The sequence below is a fragment of the Amblyomma americanum genome, chromosome 1, assembly GCF_052857255.1.
Source record: "Amblyomma americanum isolate KBUSLIRL-KWMA chromosome 1, ASM5285725v1, whole genome shotgun sequence".
NCBI classification, from domain to species: domain Eukaryota; kingdom Metazoa; phylum Arthropoda; class Arachnida; order Ixodida; family Ixodidae; genus Amblyomma; species Amblyomma americanum.
The window spans coordinates 207,357,011-207,382,683 of NC_135497.1; the positions used below are offsets into that span (position 1 = coordinate 207,357,011).

General features: G+C 45.0%; 1 protein-coding gene across 1 annotated transcript; it reads right to left on the reverse strand.

The window, feature by feature from the left end:
- Positions 1–10,611: 10,611 nt before the first annotated feature.
- On the reverse strand, positions 10,612–25,557 carry Pfdn6 (prefoldin 6). Its single transcript, XM_077648346.1, has 4 exons — positions 25,402–25,557; positions 23,731–23,801; positions 13,149–13,273; positions 10,612–10,964 (listed from the first exon to the last, which is right to left on the reverse strand). Exons 1-4 carry the CDS (start codon positions 25,460–25,462, stop codon positions 10,844–10,846), a joined length of 378 nt encoding a protein of 125 aa, XP_077504472.1. The 5' UTR covers positions 25,463–25,557; the 3' UTR covers positions 10,612–10,843.
- Positions 25,558–25,673: the final 116 nt, after the last annotated feature.

A 25,673-nucleotide genomic window follows, 5' to 3' on the forward strand; every position in this document is an offset into this window, starting at 1 on the left:
TAAGGCGATAACTTGCCCTCTTTTAGCTTTTTTCTTACAGCACCTTCTATCTTTTCTCTCGTGTCTCGCCCTTGCACTGTGCTACTTTGTCACAATAAGTCAACTAGTGCCCAGCAGTCTGTAATCATTGAAGCCCACGCCGCCGGGACGGTTTTCGAAAACTGCGCCAAAAAATTCGGCTCCACTGTTGTTCTCAATGAGAAGAAGAGGGCCGCTGTAATACCTACAACTCCCTCCTCACCGTGAAAATCAATGACTTCCTTTCATATTCAACCTTCTGGGAGCAGTCATACTGCCTCTCGACTGTGGAAACTGTATTCTCATTTCATAGGCAGTTTAGTGCGCATGCTCGGCACAGCCTAAAACATATGTGCACTCATCCAATTTTTAAAAAAGCAGGATGGTCTGTACCCCGCCAAGCACCTGTTGACATCCTTGGTTTAGTCTGACAGCAGGAGGGCAAAAGTATGGTGTAGACATCAGGCATTCTCCAAAAAACTACAAAACTCCACAACATGCTCAATCGCATTACCTGCACGAACCCCGGGCTCAGTACACAAGAGCTTCACAATATTGCCGAAGCGACCATATTTTCCCAAGCCAAGTACTCCACCTAACTCAAGAAAATTGAAACCACCATTGGGAAGCGCCTGCGAACGGAACTAGATGTCTCTATCACATTCAACAAATCGCCTTGCACAACACACCCAGGGAGAAAAGCACAGCACATTATGAAGCTCAGCACTACCGCCTCCCGCCAAGGCCATCGTACTGAAAACGCTAGGGTACAGCACTCCTCACCTCTCACCCCTTGCAGACCTTTTTCCCCTCACCACCATGGACCCAAAGAGGGATCCCGCATGCTGTGAAGCCAGAGGTTGTCAGCTCATCAAGACCACACGCTACGATATCTACTACACATATGAAACCAGACCTGATTGCTACGGCTGCGTGTGTAGGCTCACTCCACCATGACTGGGAGGAAACGCGACTGGGAGGAAAAGGGTGTATAACCAATGACTCTAGAGAAGCGTCGCATCTAGTCACATCCTGCTCTAAGTGCAGTGGCTTGGGTGGACAGGAGACTCGAGCGGGGTGCCTCGATGTTCAACGATAGGAGAGCAAGGCCCGTTGATAATTAGAGACACCCTTCGCTAAGCTGCTTGCCATGACAGAAAGGAAAGGAGATCAATGGCACTCTTCTTCTTTCGCAGTTAAAATGTGGCTGTGCACCTTTTACGCGGCTCAGGAATCAGCTCCCGCGGAACCTCTCGAGGCGTGCACATCTCAGGAAGAAGTTCCCGCGCGCTCGCTCCGCGTGCTGCTGTCATAATGCGAGGTGCACGCTCCACTCTAAGGTGTTTATGTAGCAAACGCCACTGCACTTGAGCCTATAGGCCACTTGCGGCAGAACACCCCTGCAAGTGTAGAGCGTGTACATGTGCCGCAGTAGCTGCGGGCTATGCGCATGCAATCACCAAGGAAGGGAAGTGCAAGCCACCTGCCGCTAATAACGCTCCAAGGTGATGGTCCTCGAAGGAAGCCACCATTGCTGCTCCAACATCCGAGGTGATGGGGCAGCGCCGCAGGCAAGCTTCGCTGTGCACGGACCTAAACGTTCTACTGCTCCTGGCTTTGGTGCCGCAGGTGGGAAGGAGGAAAACAACTTTATTTAGATACAAAGTGTCATCAATTCCCGGGTGCCTCAGTCCAAGACCTCAGTGGCCGACCAGGCAGGTCATCTGGAGCAGCCATCGCTGCCTGTTACGGGTGAGTTGAGTTGGGCATGGGTAATTTGCACCCAAGGTTGTTGGAACACCTTCCATTCAGTGCGAAACATGTGTGATCGTCTCTGTTAGGATGTGACAATCGAGTCCAACGTGAACTTCCTTTATTCATTGCTTAATCATAATTAGCACTAGACTCCTCCAAGTACTTATTGCCTATATCCACCTCGCATACCTGACATCATAACATGCACTCACTAACACCATATTTTGCGAAAATTGACTCCTATAAATTTTTTCTTCCGTGCATCATATCCGAGTGGAACTGCCTTACAGATCTGTCAAACAGCACTGAATAATTCTTTTTCTCCCACATCTGTTTCGTTATTGTGAATGTGTTCTGTATTCGTTTTGTAGATTTACTAAAATGCGCCTGTCCTACTTGGACCCTGGTTTGGTTTGCAGTATATAGAGTAAATAAATGACGACTGGTCCATGCCTTCCAGTAAGAGCTCATTAAAGAAAGGGAAGGCACAGCAGGCAACATCACCAAAAGCTACTGCATGCATTCAAATGTAATGTGACCAAGGAGCGGTCGACTTTTCGTATAGATAGCATGCACGTTTATACACGAACACGAAAGAGCGCCTCAAGTAACTCCTGGTTCCTCGATATAGCACTGAACTGGAAACATATCCCAAGATGATGTGACGAAGAACGAATCCCTGCACGAAATCTGTACACAATTCCACAACAGGCTCATCTTTCTTTCTGCCAGCAAAAAAACCTTTGTCTTTTCTGGCCATGAAGAAATACCATGTTGGGAAACAAGGGATCTATGTCCAGCTTTTATGTCTTTTCCGTGCTCCTCCCGGCGCCTCTTGGAAGCTTTCATGCAGGTGTTATATGTGCTCAAAGAACGTCCCGTGCTCCCACCATCAACAACCGGCAGGCACTGATTTTCACTGATTCCTTCATGCTAGAACTGCACCCAGTATTTACAGTTACAAGGGTCCAGCAGATGAGGAAGCAGAGACGGACATTACATACACTGTTGACAAATGAGAGGAATGTGCGGGGCACTAAGGCGCGCTGTGCCCTTTATCCACAGCCGCCCTCTTGCCCTTAAGGCGACATGCCTCTGAGGGTTAGGACAGGAAAGAGTGCTGTCGCCTTATTTTCTTCCAAACTAAGTGCATTCTTGACTGCGCTTACTGGTGATTTAACAAGAGGGAATACCTCGATGCAGCTTAGATGCGGAGGTGGCCACGAGGCACCCTACTGCTAGCGGTAGTAGTACTAAAACACTGTCTCGGAACACAAATCCGGCACTCCAAATGTGCATTGCCTGCCATACCAGGCAGAGATGACAAAAAGAAGTCAGCCAGATTTGGCAAGAGAGGACTGGAGATGAGGGAGGGGGGTGGAATTAAGAGGACGGAAGAGCGACATAAAATTAGAAGATCAGCTCAGATTTCAGGGCAGGATGGGGTCAGAGAGGAAGCAGTATAAATCGTCTCTGGTGCAACGAGTATGTTCCGAATTTCACTAAAGGTATGAGCCTGGGAAATAGAGATACTGGGGTGTGGGGAAGGGAGAGTGGCGAGCACCTGCCTGGTTTGGAGGAAGGACTGGGACATGACTTTTGACCAGAAAGCCCCATATAGTGTTAGTCTGGGCCAGTGCATCCTGAAGCTCACTTAAGAGTCTCGCCGAAGAGCAGAGTACACAGCTGATTTCCAGCAATTCTCAGTGTTAGCTCAACTTCTTTTATGAGAGCCCAATGCCCTTGAAAGATCGGATTGTAACTGTTTCTCGGATGCAAGTTTCCATCTTTTTCACCCAGTAGTAGTTGTCAATATTATCAAACTATGGTCTATTTGCTTGCTTGTGGCCACTGCAGCCATGGTCCAGAGTTGTTTGGCGCAACCTTATGCACGCACCCCTTGAGCACAGCAGCCCTTGAATATGGAGTCCAGCTGCAGGTTGCGATTAGTCTCCGAAAGAGGGCAGCACATCTGCACAGAGTCTGTTTACCGAAGGGCATGACAACCGGCCTGTTGCCGGGTTCAACCAGAGTATGAATCTGTTCAATACTGAAAAATTCCCATGCGCAAAGTGCTGGCCTAATCGAGAGCAAACATCGCTCAAAAGGTTAGCATGTTATGGTCTATGTTCTTTGAGCTGTAATTAGACATTGGTACTTACCTGCATTTCCTATATGCAGATACAAGTCCAGCAAATGGAGCATCCTATTGGACCAGCTACTGGGCTGACGTCTGCAAAAACTGTACCCGTAGCCTGCATTTTTTATAGAATTATGGAATGAAAGACAAACTGTTGTCGGCTGCGGGCACAGTTTTTGCAGATGTGAGCCCAAAGCTGATCCAACAGGCTGCTACACCTGCTAGATGAAGCAGCAACGGAAAGTCCGGCTCGGTGAGCGGTCGAGTTGCTCATTTGTTTTCAAGCTTTGCTGCATCTTTGTGGTGTTTTGGAGGAGCGATGGCTCTTCCTTTTGTCTTTAATTTTAACGAGCTGAAAAAACAGCATCCTCAAGGAATCTCACAACTTGCTCACAGCAAGGAGGCTATGCCCACAGGCCACCAGTTGCTCCTCCAACCGGCAGGGGGCACAGCCTCTTGTTTTGGCTGCCCAGAGAGCCGTCCCGAAAACTATACCCGTTGGCTGCACCAGTATTTCAGTATTTACAGAATATCAGGCAAGTACCGAAGTTTAATTATATCTCAAGGAACATAGACAATACTATGCTGCCTTGTGAGCGGTATTTGCTCTCGAATAGGTAACCAGTTGGCGCACAGATATCTTTAAAATCCAGACAGATAAATGGAAGTCTCCATATATGTCTTGTGACAACGAAGTCTTTTTTTGTAGCTGAAAACATGAAATCTTCGATAAAAAATGAATTTTGGCCTCCCTGCTCCTATAAGCCATTTATAATCGCTTTTTTCCTCCTCACCCATCTTGTCTCGTATTTTGCTGCTTTGTAGAATGAAGATCAGTTGTCAGTCAGCGTCCTGTGTGTGCAGCCTATTTCATGTCCCCCGTCCACAAGCTGTTTTTCATTGTGCTTACGATTCACCAACTAGCCCAACTACAGGCTGTTTTCAAGTACTCGTACTGTCTGCAAGAGGAAGGGATTGTGATATGCGAACAATGAAGTGCAAGGAGCAGGGGAATCAGTTTTTCGCGTAAGCCGTAAATATCAGTTGGCACCTGCGGCCACACTTGTCAGCTCCTTTGTGCGATCCTCTCGGCTCTCAACGCCCTTCATGGCAATATGTATGCTACCCGCAGCATCACTAAAAATTAAAATGCCATAATTTCCAAGCCTCCTTCATGACAGGAAAAGTGGATGTTCATGACTGCATCATGAAAAATAAGATAGAAAGATGACAGAATGATCGAGTTCGAATCGGGAGGAGCCTGGCACGGGTTGCGCCAGGAGTCTTGGAGTTCCCAGCATGCCAGCTAAGCAGAGAGGAGAGTGACATCCGCAAATAAAGAAGCTGCTCTTTTTGATGCAAAGGGAAGGGTGTGCTAATGGGCTTTTTAGCACACAAATACCACGAGTTCAGTTTGTGGTTTGTGAGGGTTTAACGTCCCAAAACGCCTCAGGCTATGAGGGACACCGTGGTGAAAAGATCTAGAAATTTCGACCATCTGGGGTTCTTTAACGTGCACTGACATCGCACAGTACATGGGCCTCTTGCATTTCGCCTCCGTTGAAACGTGACCGCCGCGGTCGGGGTCGAACCCACGTCTTTCGCGTCAGCAGCCAAGCACCATAACCACCGAGCCACCACGGTGGCATTAAATACCACGAATTCAGTCAGAAAGAAAAATTAAACCATTGTAGGTGTATTCGCATTGATAACATAAGCTCTTAATGTTGGGCAGTACTTACAACCAGCGCACAGGTAGACTAAAAAGTGCCTTCTGCCGAGATTTTGCTCTAACGAAGAGCTAGTGTGTGACATAACAAAACTTTGAAGCGTCATGCAGCATAAGTATTCAAGAACTCCTGGATGACTACTGCCTTCTCTCATCCCATTCCAAACCCCCCCTTGTTGAGGTGCCCATCTTATCCGATGAGCTCAGACATGCAGAGACGAATGTGATCCCACTCCAGCTAAATGGGCGGCACAGACTTAGGAATTCCTGCAGAAAATAGTACTTGCAAGACTTGTTGGCAAAAGTAAACTGTGCAAGGAAAAACCAGCCCTCATGAAATCCGAGGGCCACCCTACTGGTGAAATATTATGGGTACTAGAGGAATGCTCTACATTGCACTAGATGACCTGCAACACATAATGTGGTATGAACTCGCTTCACAAAGTAGCACATTCTCGGATGTGCTGAGCACAGAAATGCCATCCAGAAGAACAGGGCTTCCATAAGAGCACTGCAAGTCATATTCAGTGCTTGCACATGTCCTTGGCGCAAGATGCGCCATCTGACAGTCACAGCCTATGAAGCAAGGTGCCCTCCTGAGAAAATATGGTTAGTACTGCCACCCCCATCTCTCTATATATATTCTGTTAAAGATGTGTGGACAGTCATGCCAGGAGCTTAAGGTACAGGCACTGTCAGCTCACTAACCATGTGACTAAAAGGAGCAAAACAGAATTTCCAACAACACAGCCTCTGAATGGCGTCAAGTAATCAAGACCATGCAACTTCAGTGCAGCATCCAGCACAGTGGCAGCGAGTACTACCGTATAAACGCGTGTAAGGGCCGCACCCCGTATTCCCAAAGGAAATATTTGAAAAAAAAAAAAATCCGTGTAAGGGCCGCACCCAAACTTTCCAGGAAACACGCAAGAATAGCCTTCGAAATACATGCGCACAGGAGCTTCGAGGTGCCGCCCATGGATGGCGCCCGAGGCCGCGGGTCATCATCATCATCTTTTCTTCTGCCGCGAGCTTCTGCTACTGTACTTCCGCTATCCGTATCGGCATCAGTATCGCCAGGTCTAACTTTGTTCTGTTCTGGCTGTCAAAGTATGCGTTTTTTGGTGGTTGTGTTAGCGTGGTCGCTCGGCATAGTTGTTGCTCTCGTGCGCTGTCGTTCTTCAGTTTTTCATGAACTGCCTCCGAGCATTGTCACTGTTGCACGATGGGCAAGCACCTCAACAGCTACACGGCGGGCTTTAAACTGAAAGAAGTGGAGTTCGCTCTCGAACACGGCAAGTGCGGAACAACGGCTACGCGCTGACAACGGACATGCTGCGCGTGAGGGCACAAGCCTTGGCGCGTGCTAAAAGCATACCAAACGAGGACTTCAAGGCTAGTGCCGGCTGGGTACGAAGATTTCTGAACAGGAAGGGCCTATCATTTCGGCGAAGGACCACGCTATGCCAGCGGCTGCCCCCCGACTACACCGACAAGGTGCTCAGCTTTCAGAAGTATGTCATCGGTCTGCGTCGTGAGCACAACTATATATTTTCACAGATAGCGAACGCCGACCAGACCCCCGTGTGGTTCGACTGTCCCGAGAGCTGCACAGTTGAACTGAAAGGAAAGAAGAGTGTTTTCGTGCGGACAACCGGCGCGGAGCACCAACGGTGTACCGTTATGCTGTGCGTCACCGCGGACGGGCGGAAGCTGCCCCCTTATGTCATCCTGAAAAGAAAAACGATTCCTAAAGGCGTTTTCCCCAAGGGAATTGTAGTTTGCGCCCAAGAAAAGGGCTGGATGGACGATGACCTTGTGCTCGACTGGGTAAAAAGCGTTTGGGAGAAGCGCCCAGGCGCCATGCTGGCCCGACGATCGCTCCTCGTCTTGGACAGCTTCCGCGGTCACTTGACGGGTAGGGTTAAGGAACGCCTGCACGGTATCCGCACAGACATGGCCGTGATACCGGGCGGCCTCACCGGCATGCTGCAACCCCTGGATGTAAGCGTCAATCGGCCTTTTAAGGTTGAATTTCGAAGGCAGTATTCGGAATGGATGGCCAATGGCAATCACGACGAGAAGCCGACAGGGCGGCTTAAGAGGGCACCGCTCGCGACTGTGCTTGGATGGATTTTGTCCGCGTGAAATTCCGTGTCGATCGACATTGTAACCCGGAGTTTCAAAGTGACCAGAATTTCAAACAGTTTAGACGGGACCGAAGACGACTTTCTGTGGGCTGAACATTTACCTGAACACAGCACCAGCTCGGAGTCTGAAGACTCCGTGAGTGATGCCTGAACGGTAAATAAATGCGGCGCATTCCAGATTGGTTTGCTTTCACTTTAAAAAAAAAATTTTTTTTTCGAAAATCGCGTGTATGGGCCGCACCTCGAAATTTTCCCCCCGAATCTGGGAAAAAAAGTGCGGCCCTTACACGCGTTTATAAGGTATATCATGCACACCTATAGACCACAGCCACCGGGTCAAAATGCCACACAAAGAAGTAGCATCATTGTAGCGAGTTACAGTGCAATATTGAGCGCAGGTCCGTTTTTGTTCCGTGCCGTTGCACAGTGGTTTATGAGCTGCCTTTGTCATTCAACCATGTTTATGTGGGCCAAATTGGAACCTGCCGTAACGAAAGACCTGGGGAACATAGGAAATCACTCAAGAGAAAATGACATAGATTTGCATGTAGTAGAGCGCTGTCGCACATGCAAATGTGAGCCTGTGTTTTCTGGCGCGATCTTGTTTTGCATCTTGACAGATCCATTCAATGGGTTATACTAGAAGCATTTCTCATTGCTGAAAAAAATCAGCCAGACTTTGCTTTCATTACGTAATGACGAAGCAAGACAATTTCTTGTGTCTCCTTTGTGACTGGGGCTTTGCATACACACCCCTTCTTTTGCTCTCTGTTGTCCAGTATAAATTCCATCTGCATTGCTGAATAAACTTCAGCTGCTAGTAACTATGCTTGTGTGTTATTTCTTCATTCTCCTGAGCATGTACGTTATTGTTGCACGCAGTATTTCACCATTGATCTTTACCAACTTGGCCGTCCATCAGTTCTGTTAGTTGTAAATTGTAATGTTACAAACAAAATTGAGTTGGAGACGGAAACACATCACGGTTTTCCGGAGGCTTTCACTATATTAACAAATAATTGCCCAATGTTGCATATCTGATACAGAGCACGAAAATGTGAATAATTTTAATTTCTGCCCACATAATGAGACACATTGCATCGGGCCAGGCCAGGATTCAATGTTTAATTGAGGGTGGGTGCTGACTGGGTGCATGTCACATCATTTGCTACGGCGTGAAGGCTTTCACTGTGTTAGATTGGTTCCGTGCACACATAGAAGCTGTAATTGCGCTTGCCGTGCTTTGCTAAAATGCACATAGCTTGACTTGTTCCGTGTACGACATGGCATCGTGGAATCGAGGATGTGTGCCAAGTTCGTGGAATGCGGAGCACTTTCAAGGAAGTACTTCAGTGTCTGTCGGTGCGGAGTGTGGTGTATGACAATAGGATTTAGGAGATAAAAAAATGCTCTTCATTCACAGCTGCGCACATGGAACATGGAAAACGCAAAAAAGTTCAGCTCCTGGCGGTCTAAACATGCAGCTCTGAAGTGAATGCTGCAGTCTGCATTCCCGGCGCAACCTGCACAGTGCCCTTCTTGGTAAAATAAAAACTGAGATTCTCTGCTTCCATGGTTCGAATACTTCTGCGAGAATGTACATTTGCCTAGTTAGTGCTTGCATGACACAACAGCACTAGTCGAATGAATCTTTGAAATACAAAGGCCATAAAAACGAGTTTGATTGTGTGACGATTGACCAAGTTAGTAAGTGGATTTTAACCAGTGTGATGCTGGCAGCATGCAGCAGCTAAATAGGATCGCTCACGTTAGCTCCTCCCCCCAAGCACATGCAACCTTCGCCGAAGGCCAGGTATATATCACACCGTATAAGCTTTTTAATTGTACCACAAGTTCTCTCCATGGTATTATATGATCTTGGCAGCTCTTGTAATACAGCCGCCATGTTACTCATTGCATTTGAAACTGCCAGTTTTCAAAGTAACAGTGCTGCAAGGAAATTCTACTGTTTTATGATTCACCCTGATTTTGTAATTCTAGAGCCACTGCTTTTGCAAGGTGCACAATTTCCATTGGTGCGAACACCTCGTAGCAAATTGACTCGCATGTTCTCTGAGCAGGCCAAGCAGCTGCGTTTTGATTAGTCGTGCTGCTCCAGAATAAATCCCTAGCAGCGAAATGTCCACTGCAGACTTTGACTGGTGGCACCACGTATATACATCAACCTGAAGCTTTACCATGCACTCTAACTTATGCTGGGTATCTGTCGGCAAATAATGAGAAAATTTTTTGTTGTAGACAGCTCAATCTGCACACTGAGGCACCAATGCATTCGTCTGATTTCGCATTTCATCTCCATGCTTTTAGGAAGAAATAAGGATTACCACATGCCGCTGACCAAGCGAGAAACGCACTGATACTGCTGTCCAGCCGCCCGCAGTACCCTCTTCCCGGCGCTTCTCGCTTTCACGACCAGGCGGCGATACGGTCTACGGACATTGCGAATACAATTAAGAGTTGTTCAGGCCTAGTAACAGTGTATTGGAAGTTTCAGAGCTCAGAAGCACCTCAGAGAAAATGCAAAAATGTTTTTTAAGCAAACCAAAGGCAAGGCACAGTAATGATGGACACAAATTCGGTTGAACCAGGGTGTGGTCAGGGTTCTCAGGTCACAACCATTAAGAAATGTTTTGGGATAGGTTGAGGTGTACAGCACAATGGCATCACAGTGTGTGCAGCTCAGCTGCAGAGTGGTGCCCCCCCTGAGGATGTTGGTATTCTGGGACTGTTTAAAATTTATATACTATTTGAGAATAACCATGCAATGAGGTACAAACTGAGGAGGCACACTAGTGAAATACAGCACAAGGCATTTACTTAAAATTTAATTTAGCAGTGGTGTGGGTTTATTGGAAACCCTTTTACACTTCAAGGTTTCTGCCATTCGAGTAAAATTCTGATTTCATTTTCAGATGTTCCTATTTCAAAAGAAATGTGTAAATGGGATTTACAGTTTTGTATCGCAAAACACAGTCTTAATAACTCAACATAAGTTCCACAGGCAGAAAAATTTATACAAATTTAAGTCAATCACATCCTGATAGCACCTTTTCCTTGGGATTGCTGGATTTGTTGTTCCAACTTGTGGATGGCCTCTCTCTGAGCTTCCTGCTTCTTCTCTAGGTCCTTAAGCAGTGTGTCATGCCTTTTCCTGAGATGTAATTGAACAGGAAGAGAGAAAAAATACAGGTCATGTTGCAGGCTTAAAACATTTACACAATTAAGCACAGCCCGAAGGCCATCATACACTTCAATTATCAAGCAGACTAAGATTAAGTTCAGACACAACGATGGAACTTCTTTTCGAACAACATTACAACAACTTTTGGCAAACGATTACAAAGGAACTACATGTATGTATTGCAGACTGGCTGCTTGCATTTAGAAATCAAAGCACAGATTTTTTTAAGTAAAAACATGCCTAACTAAAACCAATACACCCAATAGATTACTGTGGTTGAAGCAAACTATGCAATTAAGAGCCTCTTAAGTTGCGTAACAATAAGGAATTAAGTAATAAAGAGTACAGCCCCTTGACAACGCTAGGAAACATGTTCCTGACAGTGAATACAGCTAGGGCTTGGGAAGTACTTCATGACCCTTTCCTAAACATCTGCTGGTGAAAAATGTACATATGCCACATATGCCATTCTTAAAATCGTAGTTTATTAACATATTATTGTGAATTTTTGAACCACTACGAATTTCACTTACAGTGTAATTCTGTCATATGTTTTAAGGTGCAACCTGGCTTTTCTAGTACTTACAGTCATATATAAAAGCCATTTCTATTTTTAGCTACACTTAGCAGTGAGTTTCCGAACAAAGTTATGAATATTATGCAGACTTTACTACTCATAAAACGACATATTGTGATGCAAAAACAAAAAAAACTGAGTTTCAAATGGTGTGCCGAGATTTGCAGAAAATGGGTGATTTCTCCAAAGTACAATGTGCACAAGACCAAACACCTACTCAATGTCTGAGAACTTCTGGATTAAGTATAGTAGTACTCCCATCACTGAATTACTTTGCGACTCCAAACATAATCAAAGCTGCATGACCTCTGCCAAGTACTTGCTCTTAAGAGTTCGAGCAAACAAACCTGTGGAATGTGAGTCCTCAGGAATGCAAGTGTTTTTAAGCTTCGTTTGTAAAACGCCCTACCCCAGGAATGCACGATAGTACTACACTGCTAGTATTGCCACAAGATGTTGCCATCTTGAAATAAGAATATTTCATCCATAGTGCCCAGAGGTCTGAATGGTGTGGAATAGAGAGAGGTGGTCAAAATAAATGGAGTTTGTGACATTTCTATGCTGCCTTCAGTTATCACTTTTTCAGTAGCAAGTAATGAAATTACAAAACTAATTAAGTTGTTGTTGTGTGTTGGGTTTTATGGCACATAGGCAGCTAAGGCCATCATGCGCCAAACTCAAGGTGTATATTAAGTACATTAATTACTAATTTTGCCACTTGTCAAAATAACCCTCATCACAAGTCCAGAGCATCATTAAAAGCATCTCATGTGAAAGAGAGTTCAATGTTTACCCGTTAAATGTTAAAACTTAACTTCCAATAACAATGACCTCTATTCATTATGCCATGCCCACACCCATACTTTTGTGACTCTTCATTAATAGTGGGAAACCAACAAAGAATATAAGTTTTGGTATAACACTGAGCCCCTTTAGTATACTAAGCTCTGCACTTTGTTTCAGGTTGTAAATATTCAATCAACAACTTTAACTATTGTCACATGGTTGGAATTTTAGATGATTACAATGAAATGTACAATCGTGCGTGCGCCTGGGCATGTATGCAGAAAAGGGTGTCAACAATAAGCGCTGTTACCAGAACTGGCATGCAGCTAGGAAAGCAACTGGGAAGCAACAGTATTTTCGTCTGCACTGGATATCACTTTGCCAGTCAGGCATCTCAAAAAGTGTCGTGAGCCACAGAGCATGAAAAGCTCCTGGTACTGATTCACGTAGATTCACTACAAAAGAAATCACGAATAGCAGCCTGCTCATTTTTAAATGTAAGGCTACAATCTGGACAAAGAGAACACATTTGCAATTACCCTTAAAGTCTTCTGGTGCACCTCCCTACCTCAGCAAATGCTTTTCTGTTCTTCCTGTTTACTACCAGTTGGCCTGTACCTTATATCTACACCAGGAAACCTTGGCAAGATGTCATGATGTGTAACACTACAGTAGTAGATTATAGCAACACATAAAAAACATTAGAAATTAAAATAGCAGACTATAAAAACAAGTAGCTTCAACTATTAGAATTAGCCCAAAAGACTAAAAGGTTATCAAACAGTACTAACAGTTCTGCTGTGATGTATTGTAGCCTTTTGTTGACATTCTGCTTGGCATCGTCAAGGCCCTGCTTGATAAGTACAGGACCAATTAGCTTGTAGACTCCTGCCTCAGGTTCCAGAAGGTCCAACTCCTGCACAGATGACGAATGGATTGCGGAGCAATATTAGGGGCCACAAAATAAAAAAAAATCTGCAACTGAATGGAAGCAGCGGCTCTTATATTACAACAATACAAACATTCCAATGTTCTACTCAATTAAGAAACATGACACAGTAAGCTTTTCCATCTACATGCACAACCTAGCATGTGCTGAAAAATACACTGCTCTCCAAGCATAATCACCAGCATAAGTAACAGACTCTCGCCCATTTCAGTGCCCTCAAAGGCAATCTCTGACTTTCGCTGTAGAGCCCCACTTTGCTTCTGTCATATTGACACAAATAAAAATTCAATATGATATTAACTTTTCATTTGTTCCAGTGATTCAGTGATCACAGTGTTCAGCTGTTGTGACTAATACTCTGCAAGCTTCCAAATTAAAGCTAATTTGGTGACTTTGCCACATTGAACTGTTAGCATTCTTTTTATGAACAGTATGACATGCATAAAAATGTAGAAAAGTGTATTACAGATACAGTTCTCATTACCATGATATTCGATGATGATGACTATGGGTTTTTATGGCGCAAGGGCATCTACGGCCAAAGAGCGCCATGACACAAGGTAGTTTCGACTTCTCAAGGTGGGTTTAAAGACCCATTTCCCAAGCATTTGACCCTAAATTAGCCGAGCACCAGGCCAGGGGAAAGCTTGTACCCACTGTATCACCGGTGGGTACCCGGCGGCACCAAGGATCGAACCCCGCTCCTCCCACATGCGAGCCGGATGCTCAACCACTTGGCCACCGCTCAGTGATGCTAACGGCTCATGGCATTTTGAAGAAGGTTTCAGAGCAGCAAAATGGGTTTTTGGAGCAGGTTTCAGTGAAAGTGCTTTTAAAACTAAATTTGGAATTTTTGGAGCACTAAAATTTCCAATCTGCAGCACTTTGGAGCATGTAGATTTTCAGTTATAAATCTCTTACATTGGGAGACGATGCTAAAAATTTGAGTCTGATTTAAAGGCATGCTACACCATAAGTCTGTTATTAATGGCACACACGTCACATCTGACAGGCCTTCATTTCTAAGTGTTATGCTGCGTAACTGAAGAGGAGACGCCTTGGTGAAACATGCCATACAATGTTTATTTGAAGAGCCTATACTCTGCATATACTCGCGAGCACAGTAGCTCGAACGTGCTGATTTGTAGCTCTTCACCTTTCTTCACAAAACTCGAAAGACTATTATATCTCCTGTACATTAGACGTTCTCCAGTTTTTCATTTATGTAAGCCAGGTCTGTGATGTTCCCTTGCACACTTGTGCTTTCTGCACCAAGAAGCAATTAACTCGACTCAGTTGCCTCCATAGCCTTCGGAGTCAGGGCCATCCTGATCAGTCTCTATGCTGGCTGAAGTATCATCTTCGGCAATTCTTCCAGGAGTGTGCAGGCCTGCACTAAACCTGTGCGATGTATAGCGCTTTTTTTTAAAAACAAATGTTGGAGTGCTGAGGTCATCACGCTGCAGAATTGAAACGAACAGCGAAGTGCAAATGCGGCAACACTAGTTCCATCCATTTTTAATGAACGCTGGCTGAGTACGAATAAGGTTGACATAGAAATTTAAATGTGCATTATGGCTACGGCACTGAATCACGGCTGGAACGAACGTCCCTGGACGCGACGCTCGGTTGAGATGAAGACGTAAGCACCAGAAGCCCACGTGCGGAAAAGCACTTTGTGGCCACTGTCTTCACCACGAACGTGCATGAGCGTAGAAAATTTTAGTGCAGTGCTCACCAACGTCGACCAAGAATTTTGTCACCTTTGAAGGTTGTGTCGTTGCCTAGCAACAGCGATGCCACATTAAGTTAAAAAGGAAATCACATCAATATCAACAAACGAAGTCGAACCAACGACGCTGGTCACCTTTTTCGTCATATCTGGAGGGAACAAAACTGCAGTAGACTCGCGTTAAGACGAACTTTAGTCTCCCACATGGGTTAAATGAAAAAGAAAAAAAAGTCCGCTTAAGAATAACTGTTTCGCATGTCCACCGTTAAGTTAAAGGCGCACTAAACAGGAATCTGAACTCATCTTTTTACCATGGGAACTCGGTCTACACATTCCGATTATTCTTAGGCACTTCGAATTATTGTTCTGTGCGGCCGATTTCTCTAATTTAAATCGGATTAAACGTCCCGGCTTCCGCCTTTCTTTCAACTCAACGCTGAAGGTAGGAGTCAACCAACGCGTGGAGTGCCTTTCAGCCAGCCCCGTGGCGGCTTCGCTTTTGCTCTTATTTTGTTTTTTAGGTTTCTATGAACAAATAGTTTCAGTCGCAGACAACATAGCCGCAAATTAGGCCCACGGAAATGGAGATATGTGTGGGCTCTTTGATTTACTTATCACTCTGCTGATAGTAGAGCGGCAAGCCACCACGGGATTGGCTGAAAGGCACTCCACCTCTTTAGTGCACCTTCAAGACAAACTTTCGCAGCAACCGCGAACCACGGCAACCCTGTGATGGCACATGCAAGGCGTCCACACTGCACTGCCAAGGAAAGAAAGGAATATATCGACTGCTTCTGTGCAAGAAAGCACACCCCCACAAGACAGCTTCCATGCACCTTCATGCAAAAGTGCAGGGAAGCTGTCTTTTAGGAGTGTGCTTTCTTGCCGGTGTGGAAAAGGCATGGCACTATCGCGCCTGCGCTGGCGCAATGGTCAGGTCTCAGTATCGCGCGCAAGTGACGTGCAGGTGTTGCCTCCGAGAGACTGAAATGCATGTATGCACATAGCGCACCCACTGGTTGAGTTTGGGCTGCATTTCTAACTGACGGGATGTCGCGACATGTGTTATTGCAGCACAGAGATAGCCAGATACAGAACTGCAGCTCAACAGTCATGATAGCCAGAACATGACATTTCTTTTTGAAGCGTGTGCATAGTTTCGCATTAGTATCCTTACATGGAGTGGAGAAACCTACTCAAACCCTAAGTGGGTGACGACAGGGAACAAGCAGTGCTTTGCTAGCAGACGTCGAGAAAGTGGAGCCTTTCAGTCTGTACACACGCATAAGGCAATGGAAAACGTGTCAAAATGCACAACTGCATCAATCCAATGGAACCAACCTCTTACCATGCCTCTGGCTCTCGCACTTTACTAATTTTATCCCTTGAGTGCAACTCCTACTAAATAGCTAGCAAGCTGTGGCGTGCATGCCACGGAAACTGACCTTTTTCGGTTAAAACGAAATTTATAAAACTGATTTCGGCATACCCTTACAGTTTCTTTTTCTCGGTATAACCAGAAAAGGCCAACCCTTAATCATAACTAAATGGAACCTTCAATCACTTGGCTCATGCTAGATTTAATCAGCTGTCCAGCTGGAATATCCCGACAAAAGATAGATTCTACAAACATGCAAGTCTGAAGACATCGATTGGCCTCCATCTCGATGCGTGTACTGGGGCAGCGACTCGAAAACGTGTGAAAACTTTGCTAGACTGACGGTGGCTCACACATATGCCATAAAGATACACCATGGAAGTCCACGTTGCAGAATTCATTTTTGCTAGTCTATTTACTGCAAACTTCGGGGCATAACGAACGAATACTGCATAATGGTCATATTCCTTAAAACACCTTGTAGGACAGTAGGACACATGCATCCCCATTGTTTCAAGTGCCGGCAAACAGACAATGGTACCATATTCTTGCGCGCTGAAAACTACCAGACTAACTATCAAACAAACCATCCAGCATGTTTTCATCTTTTTTTAATAGGCATCCTTGGTGTTCTGTGTTTTTACAAGTGTATGCGTGTAGTTGGACACATAGGAAAATGTTTTCAAAATTTTTGACCTTTTCCACTGACTAGTCAACCGTATCATAAAGTTCTACAAAAGCAGTGGTCAGAATTAGAGTCATTCTGAGTGCAATTTTAATTTGTATGCATGTGAGACACAATATAATTTTATGCCTCACAAAGGGATAAGTGGGCTCCAGCAGACCTTCGGGTTTTAAAACAGTGGCGACAACTAAGGTTGTCTACGTGGATAACCAGCACACGGCGCCACACAATTTGAAAGCAGTCAGTTTGGAACAGTTTGGTGCAGTTTGACGCATTTGGCACAAGGGTGGCATCAATGACGTACCCACACAACTCTAGCCAAACAAACTAAAGGCATTGTTCATCGATTTAATGCCACGCTTTAATACAAACTTGCATATAAAGCCATGCCCATATCTAGAAACCAGAGTGTACGAGAAAAGTAGAATATTACTTCATGGCAAAATTACTTTCTATGAAACAAGTACTAGTGTACCACGCTCTACAGTTTTGTAAACACTCTAGCTAAAAAGGCACTCACACAAGTAAGAACACTCCACAGTTTTTTAAAACACACTAAGTAAAAAGGCACTTGCATAAGTAACAACCCAAAATATTAAGCGTGACTGAAATAAAAGCAGTGTGACTAGGAAACTTTTTACAACAGAGAGCACCAACTTAAAGCCACCCTGGCCATTACATTGTCACACAGACAGATCAGAAACTAAACATTTGTGACCATTTTCTCAACAGTCATTGCAACTCTGTCGGGGGTAACACCGACACCAAAGTAGCACTGATATAGTTTGGTTACAGTGACCACATTTGTATAGCCACTCATACAACTCACGGCTGCTGACACTGAGGACAACTCGACACAGTTTTTGTTCTTAGTAGAAGTTTATTCTGTGGCCCTTTTTTTTGGTATGTTCATGTTTATCCGACAGCAAAATATGCATATATTGCTGAGAAAATTGCAATTCAATATTTTTCTACCACTCAATTAAAACTCATGATGTCTACAATGAAAAGGGTTTTGCGATCACTGTTTTGAAGTGAATGGCAGTATAGCCTAGCCTCTGGGATCCGTGATAAAATAACATTGTCAATGCAGTGCGGTTTATACTTTTTAAATTAGCCAGTTATGGCGACACATGTATTCCATAAGCTCCTTTTCAGTGAAAGTAGCATCTTTCTCGTTAGAACGTTGTAGTCTACTAATAGGCAGGCAAACCTGAATTTGTCGTCAGTGTCCCTTAATGGGGGACGCAGCTTTCAAATCGCGATAAATGGCCAAAAAAATCTTTTTTTTTAATCGATGTATCCAATCATGTGCCTCGTCTTCTATGCTGTCCCGAAATTTCGTAGCTGAAATCCACCGGGAATTACTCTAAAAAAAATGTTTCGTGCACCAAGTGGCACTGCATATCAGGGAAATAGAGATTTATGATGTGACATAGTCTAGTTTGTAGGCGTTTCACAAGGTGTAGAAGAGAAAAAATTTGTGTAAGAAAAGTTCGATGAATATAATGCTGAAATTTCCTGCAATTAAGTTTCAAAGCATTACTAACTTGAAAACATTTAATCAAAATTCATTAAAAATTATGATGGTGCTGAAAGAAGAGGGGACACAGGTGAATTTTTTTATTTTTTCTCGTAGAGGAATGAAATTTAGCAAGCTTATTGGAACGTCCACTGCATGCTGAAATATAAATTTCCATGAAAAGTCTCAAATAGTTTTGGCATTGTAAATTTTTATACATTCATTGCTATACCAAACTTCCAGAAAGCCTGGTGTGACAACAATACACAATAGGAGTCGGCAGTTGCTTTACCAAAGGAATGGTCAACGCAGTGACATTCACCATATGTTTTTAGCAGCCTGATATTTTTCCACACAGATTTTTATACCAACACTTACATAATGCACTCATTATCATCATGTTAAATTAGTGACGGATAAAAAACATCAAAAAGTAGTTAAAAGATATAGAAATGTCACAGCATAAAAAATTTATCAAGGAATCCAATCCGTGAAGCTATTTCATACTACCGTATTTACTTGAATCTAGGCCGACCCCGATTCTAAGCCGACCCCCTAAAGTCCGAAGCCAACCAAAAAAAATATACTACCTCGAATGTAGGCTGAATAAAAAAAGCGAGGACAGCATTCACAAAATGCAAACAGCATTTATTGAATCTGAACATGCAGAGCTCATTCAACGTCGCCGTCGCTGCTAGACTCGTCGCTGTGTTCCTTGTCACTGTCACCTTCAAACAGTGCACTATCTTCGGTACCGTCAAGCGCATTAGATATACTGCACTTTTCAAAGGCGCGCACGATCAAAGAACCTGGGATGTCGTCCCACGCTGCAGCTACCCAGCCTGCCAGCTGCGATAGCGATGCACGTTTGATGCGGCCCGTTTGCGTTAGCATGTGGTCTTCGTCAGTCAACCAGTCCGTGTAATATTTCCGCAGACGATCCTTGAAAGGTTTGTTGATGCAGACAACAAGTGGTTGCAACTGGCCCGTCATGCCACCCGGTATGACGGCAAGGTCCGTGTTCGCTTGGGCGAGCGCAGCCTTCACATTGTCTGTCAAGTGCCCACGGTAAGAGTCGACGACAAGGAGCGAGTTCTTTGTCAAAAGGGCTCCTGGACACCATCACCACACAATCTTAACCCACTCTTCCACCATCGCACCCGTCATCCACCCGTTCTCATTTGCCCGCACAATGACATTTCTTGGGAAATTTTCTTGAGCAGGCAGTGTCTTCTTTTAAATATCATATAAGAAGGGAGCTTATGTCCATCAGCTGTGCAGCACAGCATCACAGTTGCGCACTGCTTCTCGTAGCCCGCAGAGCGCACCTTCACCTCCTTGGCACCCTTTTCATTCACGGTGTACGCCACTGGCATATCAAAATACACAGACATCTGTTCAGTGTTGCCGATTTTCCCAAGGTTGTAGCCTGCAGCTTCTCTCTTTCGCAGCATGTAGCGCTGAATAACTATCAGCTTTTCCTCGAAATCGCTTGGCAGCTTCTGGGTGATTTAAGTGCAACATCGGAGGCTGATGCGAAAGCGCTTCATGAATTTCTGAGGCCAGCCCCGGATGGCTTTGAAATCCTTTGGCGTTAGGCCTCTCTCCCTCGAAAGTTCCCTAGCTTTCGCTTGGAGCACTTCTGTTGTCACTGGAAGGGCAGCTGCTCTCTGCGTCCGAACAAAGTTGGCCAAAACTGTCTCCACTTCGTGGTGACGGCCTTTCTTTGGTCTGCTAAATGCCATCCTCGTTGCGGTGCACGCAAAAAACTCCTATCGTCGTCCCCTCCAACGACGGACGTTTTTCTCGTCGACGCCGAAGTCCCGCCCGGCTTGAAGTTCCGACAATGCCTCTGCAGCTATCACAACTTTTCGCTTGAAAGCGGCACTGTAGTGGCATATTCTGTTTGGTGCCATCGCGATAACACCACGCCGCACACAGATACGGCCAACACAACACAGGTCAAAATAGTGGCCATGCTTGTGTACGATTGGCTACTGGCACGGCTAGTAGCGGCTGTGATACTGACTGTGTTCTTCGCTTCCGTCGCTGATGCGCTCTATCACCTGATGTATGTGGATGTGTGCTGCGCATCACTACTCAGATTTCCCCAGGCCGTTCAACGGTTATCTGACACACATTGTTACACACATATCCGAGGGTAGTCAAGCAGGTACGGTGCGGATTCAAAACAGGTACTTACAAGCACATTTTGCGATGGTGTGTCGTTTGTCGCCGTGTTATATGTACGCTTCCACCTATGATAATTTTATGCATCAGGATGTATATTTATTGATTTGACTCGATGGTGCAGTGATGTGCAAGCTGTAAAGGGATCGGCCAGCTGCAGACCGAAGGTTGCCCAGGCAAAGCGCGTGTTTTCGATCAGCAGTACGTCTTCAACATCCGCGCGCTGAGCTTGCTCTTGTTTGAAGTTGTTTCTGTTAAACACATTTCCTGCATGGGGATGTAAGCACGACCGCTACCAATTTAAGTTGCTATTTCCACATCTATCGCAGAGAGATCGGCGGGTGGAGGGCTGACCGTAGTATCTCTCTGCTGTTGGTACCTGCTGAACCACAGCAATATATGCACGATTTTATTACATTGTGTGACACTTGGCCAAGCGGCTACGGGACGCTGTCACACTTGCCGAGAGCTTCCGAATAAAATAAACGCGACTTCAGGCCGCAGAATTAGTGAAAGCTGGCATCCCTGCCGATATTGATTCAGTCTTTCAATATTGATTCGCTTGATTCAATACTGATTCAAAATACGTTTTTGTGCGCCAGATAGCATAAATTAAGACAAACTGTTTTCTGTTAGCCCTGCCAGTCAGTTGAGCTCACAACAATAAATTACTGATGTAACTGGCGCACCACGTAGTTGGCGACAAGAAGGCCCTATTTGTGGTGGGTGCTTTATGGCCGGCAGGAAGAATTAGGAGCACATTAGAGCTGAAATGGCACGCCAGCTGTGCACATAATGCTTGATACTGACCAAAAAATTTTTTCTTTGCGATGGAGCACCAAGACGGTAGCGATATAAGCGCGAGTGCGTGCTAAGCGGCGGCACAATTATCGTGAATGCCGAACTAAATGTCATCAATTTTTATCCTTTTGATAATGCCAAGACTTCCTGCAATACAACCACGCTGTGGAAGTATGCTGGGAAAGGTTTTTATAGCGCCCGCAGGGCAGTAATTCACAGTTATATGCAGGCGCGGCCCGTGGAGCTGCCGCAGACCCGCAGTCCCCAGTGAAACGGCCGCATCGCGGCGCGCCAGTCGGCAGAAAATGGCCGCGCCTGAGAGCGGCTCTTGATTCTGGTCTATAGCTTACATGTGATAGTCAAGTTGGAGGCTAGCTTGCGACAGGGATTCGAACTGATGACACACGCACCTTCAATTGTATGCCTTCCCAGACTTTCGTACCAAAACTGTGATGCAACCGTTTGTCGCACAGCTTTACAGGTAGTGTGATATGCACATGTGCGCATGTGTGCAGATGAGTGTCAATGCACCCAGAGACAGTAATGCCTTCGCATCCCCACACGAAGGCAGTCCTAAGTGTGTCTGCTAATGTTTTGCATTTTACTTGACTCTAAATGTTGCCATAATGGCGAGGATTTGATCTTGTGGCCCTGGGGTCAGCAGACAAATGTCAAAGCCATTCAGCCATTATGTAGGGTTCTATTAAAGTACGTGAACAAGCAACCTGGCACGTACCTGGCACATATATGTAAATATGAACCTAATACCCCTGTCAAGCCCGAAAAATAAAGTGCACTTATGAGTAACATGCTTAAGCCCCTTCAGTACACTTTACACTATGCGATGCTAAATGGGAAAGCAGTGTGTGCTTGTAGATACGAATACAGAGGCTGGCTAAAAACGCAATTTTTCAAACTGACGCTCTGTAAGCGTAACCTGCAGAATTATGCTCATTTAAAGCAGCACAGCACATAAAAATGAACTCAATCTTCGGCCATGAATGCATTTAATTGTAATAGTGTAGCAGGTCAAGACAAGTTCCTAGCAGACCCAAAATTCTGACAGCAAACAACATGGCGGAGTACAGACTTTTGTTGGATGTGTTTTGCTGGTCACTATCATAAAACCATCACACAAATAAAATATATATGTAACAGGTAAAATCAACTTGCATGTGTCTTGTGTTATATATTACATTTTATGTCCAAAAAATCACTGCCGTCGAGGCTACACACTAGGGCCTCAAAGTGTGCCCTGTGAACGCACTCCGACAAGTGCACTTAAATTATGCCATTTAGCAGTGCTAGAGTTCACTTTTAGCAAGTGACACTCTTTGGAAGTGCACTTTATTTTGCGCACTTGACAGGGGTATAAATAACCACACACACAAAAAGCATTCCAGTTGACGTTTTTGTATCCAGTAATCTTTGCTGCCAAAAGCACAGACGACGACACACTCATCTAGAATGCTCAAGCAGAATGCTCTGTTGTGTGTCAGTGTAACCTACTGCTGGCTTCTGGGTTCAGGACAGACTGACTGTGAGCACATGCTGAGTATGCCCAGAGACAAGCTACCTCAAATCCAAAAGCAAGCAGGTGGAGGTGTTGTGCAATGAAGCATACTACTCAGGAGCTCAGATGAGTGTGTAATGTTCGACATGCCTGCATTAAAAAAAAATGGCTGTGGTATAGCTCTGGTTAAACCTGGAGTGACGAGATAGCTACAGCTGGCTGAGTGGAACTCGCTCAGTAGAATTGCAAAGTCAGTCTTTCGCCGTTGCATTTCGCTGGGCGTTCCTTCTTCATCTTCGTCCCTGGACGTGATTCCCTCTCTCCCCTCCTCTCTCCCTCACCACTCGCCCCAGTCGGTTTCGCCAGCGTGCCGCCAGCAGCTTCTCCGCACCACGTGACCAACCACATGACCACATGGTGGCGGTGCCACTGCCATGGCACCGCCACGCTGAAGGCTCGAAATGCTAGCGTAATGTAGATAAAGCTACAAAAAGTGTGACATACACAAACGAACTAACACAGTTCTGTTACCGAACAATCAATCAGAATTAATAATGCACATTACAGGTGTTCATCATCAATGAAATTAAGCAACAGTGTTACCTCTTTTACCACGCAGTTTTCATTAAACTGGGAGTCCAACTTCTGCCGCAGATTGAATGTCTTTTGGAAGTCTGCAGGAAAAATATAAAAACATACATGCTTTAGACTAGCAATTTTTGTGCAACATTCGGTACCACAACGTCAGTTAAAACTTTACACCTACTCTGGACTACTATTCTCTGCACTGTGCTAAACATAAAAGTGCCCTCACACATTATTAGAAAAATCATTCAACTGGTGCGTGTGTGTGTACATGTGTGGACTCTATCTCGCAACATGCCAACAGTGGGGTGGAGGCTATGAGTGGGAGGCGATGGCTTCGAGGCCAGCTAGTATGGTCGATTTGTGAGCACACGCGAACAGCCCACTTGTGGAGGCCGTTGCCTCAGGCTTCTACCTTCCACTACACTGCAAGCAAGCTAAGACAGGGAATGGAAAGTGAATCTCAATACCTCTATGTGAAAAGGCTCTTTAAACTGGTAAGTTAATTTAAGCAGCTCCATATACCACCACATGCACCGTGAAAGCTTAGTGGAAGTATGCGTGGTGAACTATCATGGTACCAATGACATAACATTATGCCATCAGTAGTACCTCTGGCGTACATTCAGTTCACAGCGCTGGTACATGAGCACAGCAAGGAACAGAATTTTTTTGTTGACAGGAAGTGCTAGCAACTGCTATAGAAATGACACGCTGAAAAGGATTATTTAATTAATACAAGTGTATGACATCAGATCAGCAAGAAAGGTTAGTATGGTGCTTTACAAAGCCGTCATATTCAAGACTGCAGAATACAGTAACGTGTTACGGTAACGCAGTGCCAATAAAATAAACTCATAGTACGAAGCCGAGAAGCAAAAAATAATTGAAACTCCCGTTCAATAAAAATCATTAACGAGCTCCTAATCAGTCACTTAGAAATAACATATGCAACCTTCCGAAGAATATATGAGACAGCGTCGTTCTCGTTTGCCTATTATGGCATGTTGCACACCCGCCGAACAAACCTTACGCAGCTGCTGCTTGCGCAGTAGCAGTGCCAAAAGGATGATAAACCCTGAAAATATTCTTGCAAAAAAAGTCCAATGACTCGACGGGCTTGCAAATTTGACTGCTGATTAACGGATTAGTCCATTTATCGACAGGCTAATTGATCACTTTCGCAGCCCTGGAATCGGCCAACACTACCGCGTGGGCGGCCACCAGAAAATGATACAGACGATGAATAAAGCAGAAATAGGCAACGGTTACAGATAACTCACTTTTAATGTAATCTTGCCCAGCACTTTCGCAAATTAGTTCAAAGCTGCGTTTATTAGTTTACGAGTTCGCTTTAATCAGTTTCCACCACCACGAACCTCATCATCAGCCCACAATCACTTCAGCTCTCACAGGATGCACACGAAAAAAATAAAACGCGTGCTTAGGGAGAAGCATGCCATACTGTGCCGTGAATCCTCCTCTGGATCGCTAAGACAGTCGTCGAGTTTATACGTCTCTGGCACGCCTAGCTTACAAAGCAGCACAGAGGCGGCCGCGTGCAGACGTCTCCGTCAAACCCAAGCAATGTTATACAGCAGCCCGACTTCAGGTAGTAACCGAATTGGCTCGAAAAGGCGATGTGTAAACTACGTATTTACAACACTGTGAGTCTTGCAGATCACTCACCTTTCTGCAAAGTCTTGTATTTTTCGACTTCTTGCACTAGCGCTTTGTGAATAGCTTCCATTTTGACACAATTCAATTGATGCTGATAACGATGGCTTGTCCACAAACCCTTTGCCTGTGATCATAGGCCGATGAATATTGTGCCTAGGTATGTTAACAAATATGCATATTTTACAATATATTTGCTCGCAAACAAGTTTTTGTGAGCACCATACTTTGTACTTATACAAATATGATTTCACTTGTACTAGTAAGTAATCAACTGCTTTGCG

What these genes read in the sequence shown, in the direction of transcription:
- Pfdn6 (XM_077648346.1), bottom strand. Translation starts at nt 25,462, where the DNA reads ATGGAAGCTATTCACAAAGCGCTAGTGCAAGAAGTCGAAAAATACAAG. An exon ending in AAAACTGCGTGGTAAAAGAG is followed by an intron (nt 13,274 to 23,730) that starts GTAACACTGTTG and finishes TCATCTGTGCAG; the next exon opens with GAGTTGGACCTTCTGGAACC. An exon ending in CAATACATCACAGCAGAACT is followed by an intron (nt 10,965 to 13,148) that starts GTTAGTACTGTT and finishes ATTACATCTCAG; the next exon opens with GAAAAGGCATGACACACTGC.